Genomic DNA, 22,704 nt, shown 5'->3' with positions numbered 1-22,704 from the left:
TTTTGCTTCCTTCTCTTTTGGTTGTTCTTGTTCTTTAGAACTAGAGTTGCTTTATATCATCTGGGTTGTCTTTAATTAAGCACCTAATTTTATACTTCTTTTCAGCCATGAGTTTCAACATAGTTTTTATTAGACTTTACTTTTTATCTGAGTTACTTACACTAACAGTCGCAAGTAAAGCCACAGCCCAAAAAATTAACTCCTGCTGCCTCATAAACAGACGCGATGAACAACAAAAATTAACTCGTGCCACCTCGTTTCAAGCCATATGCATGAGTGGGCTCATTTTACCATGGGCGGGATCCACAATAACTCTCTGCCTTATCTCTTGCAAACAGAGTGAACGAGCCACCATCCACCATTCCTTTCCTCTTCCTTTTAAACCACGAAAGGTCACCATGACAGTAAGTTTATCACAGCAAGGCAAATTTATTATTGTCATAAGTGTCAATGAAACAATGAAGTCGTGCCACTAATCTAAGGGCAGTCCCAATGAAAAAAACTAGTAGTTTCTATAACATAGGATACCGCACAAAAAAAGTACTGCTTTTCAACCCATGGTTTCTATGAGTAATAATTATTTTCTCTTTTTCTCTCCCAACTCTATCTTTTTCCTCCAATAGGAGTGCGACACGAGCCTCCTGGAAACAGGTGGTTTCTCCCCAATGGCGATTTCATGGTTTCTTGGTGCATTGGGTCAAGAGAAAACCTGATTTCTTCATGAGAAAACCATTTCTAAGATTTTTGCTCTCTTTCTTCATTAATTACGTTGCCATGTCAGCGTTTTGCCTACGTGGCAAGTCATTTAATGAGGATAGAAATCATCATCAATACACCATTGGGACTGCCCTAATCCCTTCAAACAGTGCATTCAATCAAGTGCCTGAAAAGATAAGAGAGGTGAGAATAGATCTCAGCAAGCAAACTGCCTAGACATGTCATTCATATTATAAGTTCATTAAGCATTAATTTAACGTAATAAATAAGATAGCATAAGAAAATAAATATTCATGATTAGGTTATTTATCTAACGACACTACCATAAATAAGTAAACAATATTATGATATGCAATAAATAAACCACCTCCATAAAATAAAAGAAAATAATACTCCTCGTGTCCAATTTCATGCCAACGTCAATACTTCAATACTTCACTGTAAGTAAACATCAAAGAGTGCAAATGTAATGCATATGCCATGTTCACTGCCTTCACACCCAACAAAGTATTAAGCTACATCTTACACGTCATCAGGCAACATACAATGATGTGTCGATTCAGTCGCGGCCATCATCAAGCGGAGGCATAATTCACAAGATCACTTCAGAATAGTCATATAACTTCCTCACCGACATGGCTCAAGAGTACTCACTGACCTAACTCAGATACATATGCTCATAACATGAACGCACATGATGTAATAATTACTGCAATTGCAAGAGTGCATACCTCATATGCCACAATATCCACAATCATAACAAAATCGCTTACCTCATAATGGAAGTCATAGACACAAGTCTTAACATTGAATAAAAGTTTACTTAATGGATATTTTAATTTTCAACTAAATAGTTCATGTAGTCTTAGTTTAGGTTCTAAAAAATTGATTGTAGGTACAATAAACAACAAGTCAAATAACGTGTAATTAAATATGTTTGCTTGAAATTATTGTAAAAAAATGAATAAACTCAAAATTAGATTGGTTAAGCATGACTTGGTTAGAGGCTTGAAAGTTGTTGTGTTTTAAAAGGATAAGCTTTGTAATTCTTGTCAAGCCGACAAATAAGTTGGAAACACCCATCCTATGAAAAACATAATGAGCACTAGCAAGGCATTTAAGATATTACACATGGACTTGTTTGGGCCAACACAATACACTAACATCGGTGAAGACAAATATGGCTTTGTGATAGTGGATGATTACACTAGATACACTTGGACATTCTTTCTAGTGGACAAGAGTGATGTGTTTGTAACTTTTAAATCATTTGTCAAGGGCATACACAATGAGTTTGAAACAACCATCAAGAGAGTTAGAAGTGACAATGGTAGTGAGTTCAAGAACATAAGAATTGATGAGGTGTATGATGAATTTGGAATTAGACATCAATTCTCAGCCAAGTACACTCCATAATCAAATGGCCTTATTAAGAGGAAGAATAGAACCTTGATTGGCATGGCAAGATTAATGTTGAGTGAGTACAATGTGAGTCGATCCTTTTGGGACGAAGCTATCAACACGGCTTGCTATTGTAGCAACTGCTTGTATTGTCACCCATTGAAAGAAAAGACACCATATGACCTCTTGAATGGTAGAAAGCCTAACATTGCATATTTTCGGGTGAAAGCCCTAGTTTGGTTTTGGATAATTAATGAAACCTATGTACTAACCTTTGTCATGAGTTATGATATGAGCTAGGTTGGTGCAATCCAAGATGTGAAGTATGGTGGCACTCAAATGGTGATGTTTATCACATGAAATGATGAGATGGCCACATGTGATGATGATCAAGTGCTCTACTTGGAAAAGAAGAAAGAAAAAAACAAAACCCTATGAAGATCAAGGCAAAGGTATAAATAGGGGTTTTTTCAGTGATCAAGACACTTTGGAGAGTGTGATCACATTTAGGATAGATGGTCATACTATTAAGATGGGTTCTTAACTAGACAATTCGGTCATCTAGTGCCACTAGGTGTTGGACTTCATGCATTGCATTTAGGCCTAGTGCACATTGGAGAGCAAGCAAAAATATTTATCAAAAAATATTTTGAGATATGCTAACTTGGCTCTAACATGTTTTGAGAAAACACTTTGAGGGTTAGCAACGCTTGGAAAAGAGTGTTAGACTACTTGTGGATCGAATTGAGAAACGAAATCGTAGCTAACGGAGGAGTTTACCTTGGGGTGGTCACCGCCATGTGTGTGGCGGTGCACCGCCCTAGCCTGTCTAGTGACTGGCTAGCTGAGGTAGAGAAGCGCTGGTGCTGGGGCTAGCACCGCCACTGTACCGGTGGCACCACCACCCCTAGGGTGGTGCCCACCTGGAGGTGCCCGAGAGCAGTGTGTTGGAGGGTGGTCACCGGTGTGTCTAGTGTACACCGCCAGGTGCACGGCGATGCACTGCCTGGTCACCAGCATAGGCAGGATGGTGCCACTGTCCCTCTTTACCCGAGAGCACCGAAAGCAAAGGGGGGCACCGCCATGGTCACCCCATGGGTGCGGTGGTGCACCGCCCCTTTTATTCAGAGAGTAGGGAAATCGGGGGGCTTGGCTTGGTGGTCACCGCCACCACCACCCTGTCCGGTGCCCCAATGGCTAGTTTTTAGCCGTTGGAATTCGACCAATAGGCAGGTCACCGCCATGTCCGACGCTAGGCACTGCCCTGTCCGGTGACCTCGCAAAACAACTTCAAGGGGTATAACGACTCTATTTGCTTGTGTGGCTATAAATAGAGGGTGTGGCTGGCCTTAGCCACTCTCTTGGCACCTCATACACCTGTGCACACCCTTTGGAAACTGAGCAACACACTCCACTAACTTGTTCACTTGATTTCATCATCTTGAGTGGGATTGGAGAGCCTCTAGTGCATTGCATTGAGTTGCATCATCTTGTGGCACTAGTTAGGTGATTTGGGCTGGTTGTGAGCTTGTTACTCTAGGTGTTTGCCGACACCTAGATGGCCCGGTGATTGGAGGATCGTTGAGAGGAGTTGGTGATTGTCTTCGGCCTCAATCGGTTGCTTGTGAGGGGTCTTGTGCCTTCCCCGGCGGAGCGCCAAAGGCAACTCTAATGAATTGCTTGTGTCATTGAACTACCTCACTTGTGGGTAGGTTCTTGCAGAGTCCAATTGTGTGGACGAGGTTTGTGCAACACCTCTTAGCCGTCAAATCACCAAGTGTTGGTTGACACAACGGGGACTAGCGTGCCGGCAAGCACGTGAACCTTAGAAGAAAAATTTTATGTCTCTTGTGTGATTGGATTTCTCCTGGTATTGAATTGTCTTCATCTTGTGATTGGTTCATTCCTCGATGCGGCGGTATAATCACCATACTCACTCTTTTATATTCCTTGCGAACTAGTTGTTAAGCACTTTAGTGTAATTAGTTTTGAGAGCTTGTCTTGCTTGCTAGTTTAGTATCATCTAGTGGAGCTCTCTAGTGTAGACTTGTTGAGAGCTCTTAGTAAGTAGTGACATAGCCATTGTTTGTGCCTAGTGATCATAGCAACTAGAATTGTTAAATGTGTGGCTTGCAACCCTCATAGAGCTAGAGCAAAATTATATTTTCGCCATTTAGTGTACTAACCTCTTACTCTAGTGTATTTATAGAAATTTTTGTAGGCTATTCACCCCCTCTCTAGCCATTTAGGATCCTTTCATCGGGTCTTTGGTTGCAAATGCTATATATTGAAGAAATGCACTAGATTAGGACAAGTTTGACAAGAAGTGTGATGAAGGATTCTTGCTTGGATACTCAACCACTAGCAAAGCATATAGAGTTTGGAATTTGATAAGTGGATACTCTTGAAGAAGTTAATGATGTTGAATTTGATGAAACCAAGGGGTTCCTAAGATGAGAATGAGAACTTGGAAGATGTTAGATGCATTCAACTTTCAAATGTCATGAAGAACATGGATGCTGGTAAATTGAGGCCTAGGCAAGTGAATGATGAAGAAGATGATCAAGTGCAAGTGCTCTCTAACTCAAATGTGCAAATTAACACTAATCAAGCAAGTACAAGTGGCTCTCATGACAATGTGCAAGATCAAGTGGCTAGTACATCATCTCAACCCAATGATCAAGCAAGTGCAAGCAATCAAGTTCCAATTCACCAACCAACCAATATTGCAAGAGATCATCCATTGATACTATAATTGGAGATATTTCTAGAGGTGTACAAACAAGATCAAGATTAGCCTCATTTTGTGAGCATTTCTCATTTGTGTCATCCATTGAACCAAAGAAGATAGATGAAGCATTGAATGATATTGATTGGGTGAATGTTATGCATGAAGAATTGAACAACTTCACAAGAAATCAAGCATGGAATTAGTTGAGAGACTAAAGAACCATAATGTGATTGGAACCAAATGGGTCTATAGAAACAAGTAAGATTGAGATGGGATAGTTATAAGGAATAAAGAAAGATTGGTAGCACAAGGTTACACTCAAGTGGAAGGTCTTGACTTTGGAGAAACATATGCTCTGGTTGCTAGATTGGAAGCAATTAGAATCTTGCTAGCCTATGCTTGTGCTCACAACATCAAGCTCTATCAAATGGATGTCAAAGGTGCATTTCTCAATAGCTACATCAATGAAGAAGTTTATGTTGATCAACCTCCTGGATTTGAAGATGACAAGAAGCCCGACCATGTGTACATGTTGAAGAAAGCATTGTATGGCCTAAAACAAGCACCTAGAGCATGGCATGAGAGATTGAGGGACTTTCTACTCTCTAAAGGGTTCACAATGGGTAAGGTTGACACCACTCTTTTCACCAAGAAGATCGGCAAGGACTTGTTTGTGTTGCAAATCTATGTTGATGACATTATATTTGGATCAATCAATCAAGACTTTTGTGAAAAGTTTGGAAAGATGATGGCTAACGAGTTTGAGATATCCATGATTAGAGAGTTGACTTACTTCCATGGTCTTCAAATCAAGCAATTGAAGAATGGTACATTTGTGAGTCAAGGCAAGTACATTAAAGACATGCTCAAGAAGTTTGGCATGAGTGATAGCAAAGCCATTAGTACACCAATGGGAACAAATGGTAATTTGGATAGTGATGCAAGTGGCAATATGGTGGATCAAAAGTTGTATCGGTCTATGATTAGAAGCCTACTCTACATGACCACATTAAGGCTGGATGTCATTTTTAGTGTGTGCATGTGTGCAAGATTTCAAGCCTCACCAAAAGAAAGTCATTTGAAGGCAACAAAAAGAATATTGAGGTACTTGAAGCATACACAAAATGTTGGTTCATGGTATCCCAAAGGAGCAAAGTTTTAACTTGTTGGATATTTAGACTCCGACTATGTGGGATGCAAGGTTAAGAGGAAGAGCACCTTGGGCACTTGTCAATTGTTGGGAAGATCACTTGTTTCATGGTCATCAAAGAAGCAAAATAGTATTGCATTATCAACTGCCGAAGCCGAATACATATCCATCGGTAGTTGTTGTGCACAAATTCTTTGCATGAAGGCCACCTTGAATGACTTTGTAATCAAGTTCAAAAAAGTGCCATTGCTATGTGATAATGAGAGTGCTATCAAGCTAACCAACAATCCGGTTCAACAAGTAAGAACAAAGCATATTAATGTCCGCCACCATTTTATTAGAGATCATCAACAAAAAGGAGACATTTCAATTGAGAGTGTGGGCACCAAAGATCAACTTGCCGATATTTTTACCAAGCCACTTGATGAGAAGAGGTTTTGCAAGCTAAGGAATGAGTTGAACATATTGGATTTCTCAAATATGTGTTGATGCACCCCCCCCACTTATATGAATGCCTCTCCTTCGAGCAACCAAGGTAAAAGTTGATTGGCATGCATACATCCTTTGCTAAGGACTTTGTTTTAATGCATCTAGTCATTCCTCATATTTTATAGTCTCATTTATGAAAACCAAATGAATTTGATGCTTATATGGTACCACTATTGCTTCTACGCTTGACTTGATCTAGTGGTAGCATATGACATGTTTGTGAGCTTATAAACCTAGTGTTTGATCTAGAAAATGAGCTATAAGTGTTTAACTCAATATGGTACGAGATAACCCTTGCAATGAGGTGTGAAGAAGCTTGCCCTTGGATCAAATTGAGTTAAATATCTTTGGCAAGTGTTCTAGATTGAACCAAATTTAGGAAAATAATCCTCACCCCATTGATTTACATTGATAATCTTAACCTATCTAAAATTGAACCTTTGTGGTCATTGATGACAAAGGGGGAGAAATTGCACAAAGATAAGGTTGAATGACAAAGGGGGAGAGAAATATAAAAGTAAGGGGATCAATTAAAATTTGAGCACACAAATAGGGGGAGCAAGCTCATGAAGCTTGTATGATGCATTTGAATGTGCATTCTCCTATGCTTGCTTGCATTTGAAAAAGTTTCAATTTAATATACATGCTTGTGTGGTGTATGCTAGTTGTAGGTTTAAATGATGAAATGAGAAACTAGCATGCATAGGTGGTAGTTAGATATGCCTTGCTTTGTTTTCACAAGTGGTACTAGAACCTTGCATATAATATTGATCTCACATGGTATCTAGTTCTTGTTTTTGCAAGTGGTATCTAACTAACAATGATGCTAAGGATGGTATATTTGGTACACTCTGATCGGTATCACGCTTCAAAGGTCCATCTCTTATATCTTAGCATCATTTGGTAGACATGCCCTCCCACTTTTCAATCTATGCATATGTGCAAGCTTCAATCCAAACTCTTAGCACATATGTAAGGGGAGCTAATGCTACCAATTCGGGTTCATAAAACTTATCAATATCCTTTTACACATGGTAAATATGCTTGGGCAAGCAACATGGTTTCAATTGAAATTCAATTCATATCTTTATGAAAGAGTTGTCATCAATTACCAAAAAGAGAGAGATTGAAAGCTCTAGTTTGGTTTTGGTGAATTGATGAAACCATAAGTGCTAATCTATTTGCTCTAGTGACCATAAGGTAGGTAACACTATTCCAAGTGGTGGAGCAAATGAAGATCATGTTGTGGTAGTGATGGCCATGGGGATCAAGTGTTCAGCCTAGAAAAGAAGAAAGAGAAAAACAAAAAGCTCAAGGTAAAGGTGAAACTTGATAGGAATTTTTTGGTTTGGTGATCGAGACACTTAGCGAATGTGATCACATTTAGGATCGATAGCCGTACTATTAAGAACGGTGAAACTCGTCGTGAAATACGGTTATCAAAGTGCCACTAGATGTTCTAACTCATTGCATATGCATTTAGATCTAGCCGAGAGCTAACATCCTTGAAAATGTTTGTGAAAATATGCTAACACACGTGCACAAGGTGATACACTTTGTGGTTGGCTCATTTGATCAAGGGTGACGAAGTTTGTGAAGTCGAGGAGGTCACTAGGAGTGACCGGACACAGGACCTGACCCTAGATCTATGCGTTCGGTTAGCTCTACAGTGAAGGGCGCAGCGTTGGTCTGACGTAGGCGCAAGAAGTGACCTAACGCGATGGAGGTGCGTCCGGTCAGCCGTGACGTACGCTAACATAAGCATGGAGGCGAGGAAGAAGCGAGCGGACGTAGGATGTGTCCAGTCATGCTTGACCTGACGCATCCGGTCATGTTTGGGCGGCTCTGGAACCTCTCTAGAGTTGACCTGATGCACGGTGGTGCTGCATCAGGCGAAGGGAATAGCACGTCCGGTCACAACATTGGGTGCTTGGGCGCTTGCTTGATCTGATGCAGTGGAGGTGCATCTAGTCGCCCTTCGGGTGCGTCTGGTCGTCATTTACTCAAGCGCGCGATCCAGTTGACCGTTGGATATCAATGAATGACGTTGAACGCAGGGGACACATGGATGGCAGTGCGTGACTAGACGCTGGGGCGTCTGAGTCTGGTCGTTTGGACCTGTGTGTCCGGTCACCCCGAGTTGGGCTGCAGTGAGAGCCCAACGACTCTATTTCGTGGGGGCTTCTATTTAAGCCCCATGGCTGGCTCAAACTCACTCTCTTGGCTATTTGCATTGACATAGCAACCTTGTGAGTTTAGCCAAAGACTTCCCACTCATCACTGATTCATCATCTTTGTTAAATTGGGAGTAAATCCAAGTGCATTGCTTGAGTGATTGCATCTAGAGGCACTCGGCGATTGTGTTTCGCTGCGGGATTCGCTTGTTTCTCTTGGTGGTTGCCGCCACCTAGACGGCTTGGTGCAGCGAGGATCGTCGAGCGAAGGAAGGTGATTGTCTCCGGCTCCGATCATGATGATTGTGAGGGGTTCTTGACCTTTCCCTGACGGAGAGTCAAAAGGTACTCTAGTGGATTGCTCGTGGCTTGTGTGATCCTCATCTTGTGTTGGTTGTGCGGCACCGGATTGTGGGTTAGGCATGTGATGCCTATTAGCGCGTGAACCTTGAAGTGAGTGAATCGCCACAACGAGGACTAACTTGTCGGCAAGCAAGTGAACCTCGGTGAAAAAATCATTGTGTCATCTTGCCTCGAGAATTTCTTGGTATTCATTGTGATTGATTGACTTCATCCTCTTGTGATTGGCTCATTCCCCTACACGGCGGTATAACTCACTATCCATCTCGTGTATTTATATTTTTAGTGTAGCTAAGCTCTTTAGTATAATTAGTTTTGAGAGCTAACTTGTGTCGTGTCTAGTGGTTAGTGAGACTCTTTAGTTAGTCTTTGAGAGCTCACTAACTTAGTGTAGTGATTTAGCCTTTGTATGTCTAGAGACTAGAATTGTGGTAGGTGCCTTGTATTTTTAGTAGGCTAGCGCAACATTCGTTTCGCCTCATATTTGTCTAACCACCTTTTTTAGTGTTGTTGTATAAATGTTTATAGGCTATTCACCCCCCTCTAGCCATTAGGACCTTTCATCCACAAGACCACTTTTAGCTCTCTTTAACCCACCTTGGAGGGGTTAATGGAAAAGGGGTGGGCTAAAGTTTTAGCCCCCACTTTTAGCCCTCCTATTTGAATCCATGATGGCTAAAAAGTGACTAAAAGATATGGGCTAAACTTTAGCCCCATGGATCAAACAGAGCTTTTAGTCCATTGTTTTTGCTCGTCCAAACAAAACAGTATCTGGCAAAGGTGCAAAAGGCTTGTTCAACTCATTTTCTTGCTCGACTAGACAAAACAGTATCTGGCAAAGATTCCAAACACGTTCTAGTACTATGTACTAGCTTAATTGAGATTGATCATACCCTCCAGTTCTCCATGGCGCTCTATAATGACTGCGAGAGAGCGTAGAAAGAGGCTCTGATCATTATTAGTCAAATATGCATATGTAACCAGGGGCCAAGCTATGTTATAGCTAGGGGGTGCAAATGCCTCCGTCAAAAATGGAAAACCAATTATTTTATCTAAAATTTCATCATATATGTACCCTTAGACACATATCTATGCACCAACAAGATAAATGCCGGTGGTGTCAGACTTCATCGCCTTTTCTTCGGTGATTTTGGTAGGGCTCCCTTTTTGTGCTCAAGTATTTGATTTATAAATGTGGTCTTTCCTCCTGTTTTGTGTAATATTGCTTGCCTGCGTAAAGCTCTACCCTGTGATGTGCCTTGTACTAATCAATAGAGCTGAATGGTGGTGTGAGAGCTAAATTTGTGCAATGTTGCTTGTCTACTCCCAGCTGCTCCCCTCTTCAAGCAAGGCCATGCTTGCAGTCCGGTTTGGGGCTTGGCATCCGGTTCTTGCAGGCACTTATCGTTGGCACAGTCTTGGCATTTATATGTCCCCCCATCAGACCCTGAATTCAGGTAAGTTTTAGATGGCAATATTTTCCCATGCAACAAAAAGCAAATCAAGCAGTGCAAAATATATTGAATAGACATGCCTAACCTGGATCTTTATCTTTCTGTGCAAATTATATTACGCGGCAACCTAAAGTAGTATCTTCAATTTTTTTGCACAAATGGCTTGTACTAGCGGCTATGGTGCAGCTTGTTTGGAGTTTGTCGTTGTGGTTTATTTGTGGATGTATATGCTTGTCTCTTTTGCAGGCATAGCCGGTTAGTGTAGTGTGGTGGAGGTCCTCCCTCGTGTTTTCTTGTTGTTTGTTTGTGTTTTGGGGACCCCGCGGGTAATCCGATGATTACTTGTAAGTCCTTTGTATCCGTGTTCCGGCCTTTCTTTTGGCCTTTTTTCTTAATGAAAAACGGGTAAAAGACCTGATCGCGAAAAAAAATATGCCACTTCGTAAACGTTGGTTACTCCTTTTGTATGCCATCAGTGATGGTGTAAGCAACTCATCTTAGCCTTTTCTAATGCTGTTTAGTTTATTTCACCAAAATGTTAGAATAATATTCTATCAAGTTGAACTCAAAATATCAGTATTTGTGTGTTAAATTGTAGATCATAAATTGCTGAAAACATCAGTATTTGTGTGTTAAATTGTAGATCACAAACTGCCTAGCATGTGTCATAGCATGGGCATCGTAGGGGGCTTGAGCCCCCATAGCCCAAAGTCCCCCACGCTAGATCTGCCCGTAAATTTTTATTGTTGTCGATCTCAGGGTATGCGGTCCAAATGATTCTCCCACTTACATGGGGCAACAACAATGGGATTCATTAATGCCATTGCCGGTTTCTTGGTTTAAGTTGTATGCATGGTTTCCTTGTTGGACCTTTGTGGTCTAATTAATATCACGTCAAATCTTGATGTAATTTACTATCACAGTCAAATCTTGATGTTGTTTCCAGTAAGAAATTGACCACACGACACCACTATAACTATCGATCTTTCGCGATGACGAGCGACTAGCACTACTACAAAATTAATTTTAGGAGATAGACCATTTCACTAATGAAGGCATTACAAAATGTAGTTGTCTCCTAAAATTTTATACGACCATGTCATGGTAAAATTTTAGGATGTCCAAGTCAATGATAATTTATGGTTATGGTCCAATTCAGAGGTGGGTGCCATGATTCATGGAGCCATAAACTGTGGCGCCAACCTCTGGCCACGTCTCCAGCCACGCCAGCCACGGCACCGAGCTCAAGGTCCAAAGATGTGTCTTTGACACCCAGGGGTATTAATGTGAAATTTTGACGTAAAAAGGGCTAAATTAAAAAAACGATATCCACCGCTAATGCCTACATCGGCCTGCATCTCCCTATCTCATACCTATACATGGCCAAAAGGGCGGCACGACACTGGCCCGGACCTAGCACGATTCGGCACAACACGACACGGCTCTACACTATCCATGTCGTTGTGCCCATGTCACGGCCTAGGCACAACACTATGGCACCATGTCGGAGGTCATGAAGTTATTCATGCAGGCCACCTCTAACTGAATTTTATTTTTTTAAGAAAGCCCTCACTTATATGTGGCATTGGTGCCCTTTTTCGATACCGATGCGGATATAGATATGACATCGATACGTATTTATGGAGTACCACTACCCTCTGTCCTAAATTATAGGTGGTCTTGTTTTTTCTAGATACATAGATTTTTCTATACATCGAGATGTACGATATGTCTAATAAATTTTTTAATAAAAAAGAGATATACGATATGTCTAGAAAAATCAAACCGATATATTCTTTTTTAAACTACACCGATATAAATTGGAACAGATGGAGTATCAGATTTTTATTAATTTTTAGCAATTATGAATACGTGGGCCGATATGTATCTACTGGTTTGATACGGCCCAACCAGCCCAACAAGCAGCGGTCAGCACGGCAGAAACCTGCCCAGTACCCACCCCGACCAAGTCTCCGGCCAAGTCGCCCCGACTCCGACTACTTCGCGCCGCCTGCCGCACTCGCGCAGCACCGAACCGCCGACGAAGCAGCGGGAGGAGCGAGGGCCGCAGCTTGCCGGCCGCCGGCGACGAGCCTCCGCGGAAGCCAGCGGCCACACCGGCGAGTTCTTCCTTCTCCTCCAAACTGCCGCTCCGCGCGAGAAAGCCACCACGGCACCTGCGGGACTGGGGACAGGGGAGAAAACCGGCGGCACAGCATGGATCCGGCGACCTCTGGGCTCCGCCGAGTGGTGATCGTTGAGTTTATCGCCTTCCGGCCTTCCTCATTCTTGGTCTACTCCGTTTCTTTAGTACGGACGAGGAGGTGAAGACTACGGAAGACGATGGAGTGGCCGCCGCCGTCGACGTCACCGTCACCGTCACCGTCGCTGGTGGTGCGCAGTCCCAGGCAGACGGTCAGCCTGATCCGCAACCGCCGACCCCACCGTGATTGGCCCCCCTGCACCAGGTCCTCCTCCTTCGCCGCCCGCGACCACGGCCCCAAGCCATCGGAGGTGTACGGCTTCGTCGGATCCATCACCACCGTCATCGCCACCGCCGTCTACCTCGCCTGGGCATACACGCCCGAGCCCGTCCTCCGGTCTGTCGGCATCACCTACTACCCTAGCAAGTATGACACACTTCTCTTCTCCCCATCGCCCCTTACTGTCCATGACCTTTTCTTCTTTCGTTTTTGGTCCTTTCTTGTTCATTCCGAATAAAAATCTATATCATCAGCAAATGGTTGCAATTCTGTTAAAATCAAATGAAACCTGAATTTCATTAATGCGTGGCATTGATAACTTTGCTGCTTGTATATTATATTATAGCTTAAAAAACTGCTCGATTTGGATGGGTGTCTCTTGCTGTAGCTGATTGCAAGGCTTGCTTTCGTTCAGGTATTGGGCACTGGCGGTGCCATCCTTCTTGATTGTGGCCGTGGTGCTGTCCATGGGTATCTACATGGGCCTCAACTTCGTTGCCACTCCTCCACCGACTTCCTGCGGTACTATCTTCGGTGAGACTGAATCCCCTTCCTCCTTCAACTGATTGTATTGTTTATTTGTTTTGCAAATTCTTGTTTTTACATATTGCCCTTTTCATCTTGTTGCAATGATTTGGTTCCTCAGATGAAAATAGTGGGGAGCGCACAACGTTTTCTCCTGCAATTGAGGAGATGCCCATTGAACCCATATCAGACATTAGTATTGATCAGATCAACAATCTTATGTTTGGTGATAGATGATTTCTCCAGGTGGAATATGAGAGTTTACCATGGAGCTCCAGGTGGAATATGAGAGTTTACCATGGAGCTCCAGGTTGGAAAGAGTAGCAACACGAAGAAAGATTCCATGACAATGAACTGAACTTTCGTATTGCCTGCACAAGCGATTGAGAGTCCCATCAAACACATTTTCAGACATTATTATTGATCAGATGAGATGATTACTCTAGATGGAGTGTGAGTTTACAGCAGAGCGCCAGATTGGAAACAATGGAATCATGAAGAAAGAATCCACATCCTTGATCTTTCATATTGCCTGCAAGCATAACCAACCGAGGAATTCGATCCTTTGGCTTTTCTTTTCTTTTTTCATGAAGGAATCCTTTGTGTTGTGGTAATGTGATACACTGTATTAGACTAGTAGTGTTTTTTGTTGTTGTTGTTGTTGTGGCTGTGGTGGAGCTTGCATTTGCGTGCACAAACTCTTGTTTTTTTTTAATTGAAAGGCTTCCTCCGCGTCTACGATGTCTTAGGGGCTATTGGTTTGTTCGTTGTAGTCTACCATTTTTCCACACTTTTTTGTTTGATTGTGGATGGAATAAGTTAGCCATCACTACTTCATTTCTCATAAGTTAATAAAATATGTGGTGATGCATCACCTCATCTAGGATTTGCGTTGATGTATTCTTGGACGATGATATGACAGGGCATTCCTAGACATACGCTATTGTACAGCATGCCTCAAAAAATATTTAAGTTGACACTCCAACAAGCATAAATCAGACATTGTTTTCTTTAACAATTAAATGACCCAAATGCTTTGATAAAATAAATCTCCACACTCAATTTCCACGGGCAATTTCCACTTGGTTTAAAAATATTTATTTAAAAGTTTTGACTCGTCAAAAAGTGAGATATGTGATTATTTTGTGACGGAGGAAGTAATTGCAAGTTGCAACCATAGATAATGGATTTTCATTAATCCAGCCTCTATATCCTAGAATAGGTAATAACTACTGTTGGTCATCAACCTTAGCTTTGAGATCTAACAAAACAGTTTTACAGATCAAAACATAACTGATTCATAATTTGAACAGACCTTGGTCATGTTTTAAATAATTTTGAGATTTAAAATATTTGGGTCAAATTTTGGCCCAGTAACCGAGCATACCAGCTGTACTGGCAGATTCTTTCTTTCACCAAGAAGGTTTTGCGGAACGAATATCCAACATTGGAGTGTGCAGCCATTGTGCTGCCGTCGATCAGCAAGATGGCTTGAGCATAGGCCGTGATGAAGATCAAGTCTCGTCATTTTGTTTCACCATTGGCAGCAGTAGCAGGAGGAGCAGTGGATTCCTTGCCCAGCTCTTCATCCGTGGGCACAGCACGAGCAGGTGCAGCAGCAGCTTCTTTCTCCTGTGCTTCTCTCGCTTTGCCCCAGAGCACCATGTACAGCCCAGCCACGATCAGGACCGCGCCGAGCACGCTGCAGAGACGGGAGAAGCAAAGTAAAGGCGAGGCACAGCAGCAAGCAAGCAAGCAGGGCGCAGGCATCGCGTACTACGCACATCCCGAGGTGCAAGGTCTCGTCGAGGAAAATGGAGCTGAGCACCACGATGAAGACGATGATGAGCGGGCCGAACATGGCCACACGTAGAGCGGCCCCCGCTTCCGCAGGCACCACGACATGAGCGGGAACGCGAAGCCCGACGCCACGATGCCCTGCACGCAGCAGAGCCTCCCAGGAATCAATCAAGAAACCATGTCCTGTAGCTGTAGATCGATCGATCAACCATCACTTGTCTTCTCACCGCGTAGGCTGACGAGTAGAGCCTGACGTTGAGGCCGAGCCTCCAGTGCGGCGCGTCCCTGTGGAAGCAGAGCGCGAGCAGCGTCGACTGCACCGCGCCGAAGAGGCACACCAGCGCGGCGATGGAGTAGTGGCACGGGAACACCTCGCCGACGCGCGCCTGGATGGACAGCCAGATGGCGTAGCTGAAGCAGCTGGCGATGGCGAGGAACGAGCCCACGGTCCGGGCGGCGGCAGATCGCGACGATGAATGTGGACTGAGGAGTGAGGTTGCTGAGAGCTGTGACGATGGTCGTGGAGTTCGTCAGCTTCATGGCAAGCACTAGCAAGTTCTGGTTTATTGCGATTCTGCATTTGTGTCAACAAAAAGGTTATGCATGCACGTGCAAGTCATGCTTGTAGTTGAAATGATAATGATGATTTTTTTTTTGGGGGGGTGGGGGGGGGTTCAACATTTCTTAGAAGAAAACTGACAACAAATTCTAGAGCTGGTACAAGCGTACAACAAATTGTAAAATCTAGTTCAAATACAGAGGGCAGTTTACAACTGGCAACAAAAATCACCCAAAGAAATGATGGCAGCACTCACCCAAAGAGTCCACACAGGAACAACCCTAGCACCACCTTCATGGTTAGTGGTGGCCGTTTCTTCCTGCAGGAAGCACACACAAGGCGCTTGCTTATTGTTACAAGTAAAAATACTCCTATGAAAACAAAGTATTCGAAGTGGACATTTCCAAATTAAGGCCACGATCAATTGTTTGTCTCTTTTTTTTTTTTGTCCGTGGGAGGAAAGTGAAGGGCGAGCCTGGTGCAAGCGGTAGAGTCTTACCGCCTGTGACCGGAAGGTCCCGGGTTCGAGTCGCGGTCTCCTCGCATTGCACACGTGAGGGTAAGGCTTGCCACTAACACCCTTCCCCAGACCCCGCACAGAGCGAGAGCTCTCTGCACTGGGTACGTCCTCTCTCTTTTTTGTAAGTGGGAGGAAAGTGTCTAAATGCATGGTTTTAGGAATTGAAATAAAGTAACACTAAAGACAAAAGGCTGCTCTTGTCCTTTCAATTTCAAGAAAAATTTGGAACCCATGACGGACACGCATTCTTTCCACGAGAATAATTATCGTAGCGCAAATGTGAGAACATGTTTAGATGGTCAAGACTGTTCCTTTGCGCGAAGTTTATTACGCGACGGGTTGCGCGCTCGCGACCCGCGCACACGCATCCGACGGAGAGAAAGAGGAAGAAGAAGATTCTGATCCCTTGCCTAACTCCGACTCTCCCTCTCTTATTCCCCAACTCTAGAGGGCTTATAAGGGAGGCAAAGGGCGACCAGGCACTGGAGACGGAGGGAGGGCAGCGTTAGGGTCCCTGTGGCAGCGGAGGCGGCCGGGCCAGGTCGATGTGGGGGCGCCATGGCCGGAGCTCGCCGCGGATGCGCCCGTGGCCACGGAGCTCTGGCGAAACCCTAGCGCGCCGCGGCAGGATGGTGGGTGGCGGCAGGGGCGAGGACGAGGAGGAGGGCGGCGCAGCCACTGGCCGGGATGGTGGGTTAGGAAGGCGTAGGTGGGCACGCCAGGTGGAAGATGAACAAGAGTTGGGTCGCGTGATTCCCTATCACGCGACCGGTCGTGCTTTAACTTTGTCCGTTCATTTGGCCACATGTAAAAAAAAAGTAGTGTGTAGCTTTGCAGGCACACGCGTACGTCGTTTCTGGTGTACAGCACCTACCACATGTATATACTGTGGGCCTGTTTGGCAGGGCTTCTCCCCGGCCTCGGCTCTGGCTCTTGCGAAGGAGTCCTGCCAAACGTTTTCCTAGAGGAGCAGAGAAGCCGTTTTGGCCGCTCAGGAGGAGCTCCTCAAGAGAAGCTGTGCCAAACACTGAAACACCCCCTAATACACATGTTAGCGCATGCACTTGTTGGCAGCACGTTCCCATGCACGTTACCTACTTACCTCTCGAGGAGGAAGGCGCGAGCGGGCATAGGATGGCGGTGGCGAACATGAGGCGTTAGGCGACGAGGACGCGGACGTCCATGCCGTCGTCCAACGCGAGCTTGATGAAGATCTGCAGCGCCGAGAAGACGAACTCCACCGCGACCATGGCCACCGCCGGCTTCGCGCCGTGCACCACCACGCAGCCACCACCGGTCCCCATGCCACCACCACCGGCTCGATCGGCTGTCGGCTCAAACACACCACGCACCCTCTGCTACCACGACTATCGACTCAAGTGCAGGTGAGGTGATAACAAGGCTGGCCACCAAGTGCACGACCCATATAATGACACGACCAGTGGTTGGCACGAGACCAACCAAGCAGAGCAGCTGGCCGGGTATATGTGTCCAGTCCTAAGAAGCTGCGGCGGTAGGTGCCAGGCGCCGGTTTTCTCGGTGTCGTCGGGAACGAGGCGGAGGCACGGCACGTCATGGCATGTCGCGAGAACCGATGGCTGCACACTGCAGAGGATGGATCGATGACGAGCCTGCTGACGTGACTGCCCGGTGTCGCTCGCAGTGCGTCAATCAGGACGTAGACTCTGCTAGTCTGCTGGCTTCAGAATCGATCGTTCTGAGGTTCAGGTCGCGCTCGCTGCCTGTGTGTGCCTACTGCCTAGGCTAAGGACAGCGCTTAATTGGCGGTTTCTGTCGCACAACTCGGCAGGGCAGCTCGATCTGGTCGATATTGCTCATTTTTGCTTCATTAATTTAGAGCCTTGTCCTTGCTAGGACTAGTATTTCTTATAATAAATACATTATATATTATATATATAGGACACTGCAAGGCAGAACATACAGTAAAGTTCTAGGAATCTGTTCGCCTAGTGATCACTTCAGACGACAGGAACAACAACAGCACCAACAGCAACGAAAATACTTGAGCAAGTATGTTTCGAGCTGTACACTCATTACAATATGCCTTACAAGGACGAATATAGTTAAGTTGAACCATGGCATGCTTCCAAATACAACAGCTGTTTGCTTCGTAATGTTGATCCATTTCCCATTTCTCTATATCAAGGATAATATATAGTTTGCATAATCCTTTTTCAGAGAACGCATATGCTGCTCTTCTATGCTCTTAGTAAAAACTGAAAGAAAAAAAACGGCCTGTGTCTGTGTGTATATTTGAGAAGAAAAGTTTTTTTTTTACTTCCAGTAGATTGTCTGCATCGAACTGTCAACAACCAATAGGAGTGCTCGCTGTAGGATCTATATGCAAAGCTATCTTTTCCGCGCGTCGCACTCCTTGTCACAAAATTATGAAGAACCGCTTGTGCGGCTGTGCCCATAAACTGCATGAGGCACCAGTTTGTCAAACTTCTGATGGGTCTGCTCTCTCTAGCACAAATATGTTTTCTTTGTCATCTCTTCCAATCCGTAAAGATTCATCAACATATCTATTCAAAAAAATTGAGGAAGACATGTGTATAGTATATCTCTGCTGCCATCTTATTAATTAATCGACACTAAATTTTTTTGCAGGAGATCGGTCGAATAGCTAGTAGACATACAAAAAGAACAAAGAATTTGCAATACAGCAATAGTAAATTATTAGTAATGCAAATAAAAAATAAAATTTAAGGATACGTTATCTCCAGCCAACCCTCTGGATTGAATATGTCGAGGAGCATGTCGTAGTTCTTCTGAAATATGTTCATCAGCTGCATATATATCCAAATGTGACAATCAATTAAGATTGAAGACAAACAGTAGACTTAACACTATGAAAATTCATGGTATCATTCATGACCTGGAAGTAGATAGTAGTACGTAGTTTTACCTGCTCAGGAGTGATAGTTGAACTCTGCAGCTTGATATCCACCCTCTGAAACAAGAAGCCACAGGTTGTGAGGAAGTCTGCCCAAAACAGTCTCTAACCAAGATCGTGAGCCAATACCAGGGAAAAAAAAAAACTTACTGTTTGGCTAGCAACAGTGTACGAAGCTTCGATGGTGAGCTTCCCCGAAAATATCTTCAATGCTCTCGCGCTGAACTCTATCACATTTACCGCCTTTTCCTTTTGGGTGTAGAGAAGTGACGCTAAATCTCCATTTATTTCAAGTATAGCACATATCAAAACTTACTTTGTATGCAATTAGAATATCCAGACAACACTCAATTTAGATATAGTTCATTGACCCAATGTGATTAGTTTCTGTATCAAGAAATCAAGTTTACGGTAGTATTAAAGGTATATTAAGTTGGCGCAGATGAAGCGTGACACGCGACCGGTCAGGAGAGGATCAGAATTCAGAACAACATAGCATATGCATTGTATGCATGCACGAGTACAAACATTGCCTCCACAAGCAGGGGAGGGGGGTGGCTAGGAGAGGCAAATGTTTGCAACAAAATCGTACAGGGTGGCTTCATCTGCTCATGGATGCAATGCATACAACGCTGGCTGGTAGCTGGTAGCGCGGCACTAGACACAAACTGTCGGTGCAGAAAGTGACCAACATGTAAATATTTGTAGTTTTACCGTACGTTGTGATCGGAGGTGGTCTAGCACTCAATGACACAGAGTTTATTCTGGTTCAGGCAACGTGCTCTACGTTCAGTTTGAGTTGGTCGGTGACTTTATTCCTGAGCCCAGGTGCTCGAAGTTTGCAGTGGGGTTACAAACGAGAATGAGAAAGATGGGGGTACAAGAGGTCCGATCGGACTCTGGTCAGAGGAGCCGAGAGTGACGGGAGCCCCGCTATGCGCTAAGTGTTTGAGCGTGTGCTCGTGGTTTGAACCTGGAGGTTCTGTTGTTGTGGACTAGTGAACTGATCGATCCAAATAAAATCTGAATGAATCTGCTTGTTGGGAGAGAGCGCATCCCCTGTTATAGGTAAAGGGGATGGCCTTACAAGTGAGAGAGAGAGAGTACGTATGCTACTAAGCCTTGTTGCCCACGCCGGCGGGTACAGGATGATGGTAGGCGCCCACAATACTGTTGAATGTCAGATGCACGTGGGAGGTTGTGTTGTCTTCTTCGGGTATGACAGACGTCGGCGCCTGCTACACTGTTGATACCTGGAGGCATGCAAGGGGTTTTAGCATGTTCGCCTGGTACGGTAAATGCCGGCGCCCACAACACTATCGATGCATAGAGGCATGTGGGGAGAGCCTTACCGTATGGGAGTTAATGGACGCCCATAATACTGTAGGGAAAAATATTGGCGCCTACAACACTGCTTTGGTTCTGTCGTGCCAGGGAGGTCGCAAAGTACTGTTCCTACAGGTGTACAAGGTACGGTCCCCGGTATTACGGTTTGACTTGTGCGCCCTGCCTTACTTTCTTCGTCAGCTTCCTGGTCCTTACCGAGCGGGCGTCCCCGATCGGTTGGTTCAAGTCGGTTCTGATCGCGCCAGTCGAAGAAGAGCAGTGAGCAGGGGTTTGGCGCATCCCTGGCCGAAGACGCGGGTCGGAGTGGGAAGCGGTGTTTGGGCCAGGCCTTCCGGTCGGAGAGGCCGTCCGGAGGCGGGCTGGAGACCGAAACAAGCGCCCCGGTCGGAGAGGCGGGCCGGAGTCGAAAGTGGGCGTCGTTCGTCCTCGGTCAAGCCTTCTGATTGGTGATTGGATCGCCCTTCTGGCCTGTCGTTTAGGCTCTCGGGCCAGCCCAAGAGCTACGCGTTTGTTCGCAGCGTTTGTCTGCTGATCCGAACTTTTGCAGGGAAGTCGGTCTATGGGGTACCCCGAGTTTATGAACTCGACACAAACATTGACAGGAGAATTTTTACAGCAGGTAGCCTATACTGACCTCTTTGACGTCAATTATCTGGAGGAAGTCCCCTAAGCTGATGAAATCTCGCAGTCCTAACTTGGTTCTCTTCTTCCCTAGTATTGAGATGGTACTGTAGATGAGCTTCCAGCATCCATCCACCTTCCTCCACCCAAACAAAACACCCCCACTGTACATGTCAGTACTTTCCTGAACAAGCAGTTGGCATACACCCTTCGAACGGCACAGCTAGCATTCCGCTATATATCAGGTGGCTAACGTACGGTAGCTAGTTATAAATGAAAAGGTGCAATCCGCATTTCAAGGCTTTCAAATGCTCTGTTTCTTGCATCTAGCATTATTATCCCTAGTTGGTAGTAGTGATGATAAGGATAAGCTATTAGTACAAGTTACACTCGACTCGCCGTAGGTACCTTGTCCTGCAGCTTGGCGGTGGGCTCCGGCGTGGGGTTGCTGGACTCGAGCAGCTCCACCAGGCCATGGATCTCCGACCGCTTGGCGGACGTCATCCCGAATATCCCTCGGTTGGCGCCTTCCAGCGCTCCGTACAGCGCCGCCTTGACGTCGCCAGCAGTCCCGTACACAGCCGCCGCTGCCGCTGGCGCCTGCTTGGGAGGCACGGCCGCAGCCGCCGTCACCGATCCCCGGCGCCGGTGCCGAGGGGGCAGCAGTGCGCAATGCGAGGGGGCGCCCTGCCCGCTCGTCGTCGCGGTAGCGCGGTGGCACTGCGCCGGTGGGAAGAGAACGGTGGCTGCCATGGCCAGCCACCCGGCCGGCCGGCCGGCTCGGCTGGCTAGAGAGCGTGCTCACGGTCGCAGGGCGGCCTCACCTCCATGCTCCTGCTGCTTCGCTACGCACTACGCTCGCCCTGAGAGGCGTTTTGTTAATACGTGGGGTGGGAGGTGGCCGGGGCTCTCTTGGCTGCAAAAACTCGGGCCACATCTACGAGGATAACGTTGTGGCCGAGCACGAGCAGGAGCAGCAGCAGCTGGAGCGCCGCGCTAGCAATTGCCTATCACACGCTTGCACTTGCAGTCTTGCACCGCTCTTCTTGACTTCTTGTTCCACAGCAAGACATCAATGGCCACGTGAACCTGGTTACTCGGTGACTCGCTCCACATGCGGGGTGTAGCTCACTAGCTCGGGTCTTCGAGCCTACGATCGCGGGCGGGAGACACGTGCGAGCGCCCAATTCAAGTACAGGTGCACCCGTGGAACACGCACAGGCACAGCACAGAGACGGAGAGGAGGAATCCTGATTAAACAACGGCCTTGTTGATTTCTGGACTGAGATAAACTCGGCTGATACTGATTTATTGCGAGAGAAAAACATTGTTGACTAACTGATAAGCCTGACTAAAACAACAAGCGAACAGCCTGAAGGACGAGGAGTGAGTGAACATGGGCTGCTACTTGAGACAGACAACATGCCCACGTGTGCAGTTAATGACAGTTTGATAT

The 22,704-nt window shown here is 45.4% G+C and overlaps 3 protein-coding genes across 6 annotated transcripts; 1 reads left to right on the top strand and 2 right to left on the bottom strand.

Moving 5' to 3' along the window:
• The first annotated feature begins 12,365 nt into the window (after positions 1 to 12,365).
• LOC136498424 (phosphatidylinositol N-acetylglucosaminyltransferase subunit P-like) lies at positions 12,366 to 14,367 on the top strand. 3 transcript variants are annotated; one of them, XM_066494359.1, is made up of 4 exons: positions 12,366 to 12,596; positions 12,788 to 13,106; positions 13,375 to 13,493; positions 13,606 to 14,367. In XM_066494359.1, the coding sequence occupies exons 2-4, from the start codon at positions 12,820 to 12,822 to the stop codon at positions 13,719 to 13,721; spliced, it is 522 nt and encodes a 173-aa protein (XP_066350456.1). In that variant the 5' UTR covers positions 12,366 to 12,596; positions 12,788 to 12,819; the 3' UTR covers positions 13,722 to 14,367. The 3 variants fall into 3 exon arrangements, with proteins under 3 accessions (XP_066350456.1, XP_066350455.1, XP_066350454.1); XM_066494358.1 differs by having other exon boundaries at positions 12,368 to 13,106; positions 13,606 to 13,730; positions 13,795 to 14,367; XM_066494357.1 differs by having other exon boundaries at positions 12,370 to 13,106.
• A 113-nt stretch (positions 14,368 to 14,480) lies between these two features.
• Positions 14,481 to 18,081, bottom strand: LOC136498423 (WAT1-related protein At1g09380-like). The gene is made up of 5 exons (XM_066494356.1): positions 17,466 to 18,081; positions 16,100 to 16,162; positions 15,512 to 15,858; positions 15,269 to 15,422; positions 14,481 to 15,186 (listed from the first exon to the last, which is right to left on the bottom strand). The coding sequence occupies exons 1-5, from the start codon at positions 17,492 to 17,494 to the stop codon at positions 15,009 to 15,011; spliced, it is 771 nt and encodes a 256-aa protein (XP_066350453.1). The 5' UTR covers positions 17,495 to 18,081; the 3' UTR covers positions 14,481 to 15,008.
• Positions 18,082 to 18,254: 173 nt separating this feature from the next.
• On the bottom strand, positions 18,255 to 22,499 carry LOC136498422 (fibrillin protein 5 homolog). Of its 2 annotated transcripts, XM_066494354.1 has the most exons (6): positions 21,657 to 22,496; positions 21,262 to 21,384; positions 19,431 to 19,529; positions 19,293 to 19,337; positions 19,100 to 19,173; positions 18,255 to 18,909 (listed from the first exon to the last, which is right to left on the bottom strand). In XM_066494354.1, the coding sequence occupies exons 1-6, from the start codon at positions 21,999 to 22,001 to the stop codon at positions 18,825 to 18,827; spliced, it is 771 nt and encodes a 256-aa protein (XP_066350451.1). In that variant the 5' UTR covers positions 22,002 to 22,496; the 3' UTR covers positions 18,255 to 18,824. The 2 variants fall into 2 exon arrangements, with proteins under 2 accessions (XP_066350451.1, XP_066350452.1); XM_066494355.1 differs by lacking the exon at positions 21,262 to 21,384 and having other exon boundaries at positions 21,657 to 22,499.
• Positions 22,500 to 22,704: the final 205 nt, after the last annotated feature.

Source organism: Miscanthus floridulus, chromosome 12, assembly GCF_019320115.1.
Source record: "Miscanthus floridulus cultivar M001 chromosome 12, ASM1932011v1, whole genome shotgun sequence".
In the NCBI taxonomy this organism is placed as follows: domain Eukaryota; kingdom Viridiplantae; phylum Streptophyta; class Magnoliopsida; order Poales; family Poaceae; genus Miscanthus; species Miscanthus floridulus.
This window is presented reverse-complemented; position numbering and strand designations above follow the sequence as displayed.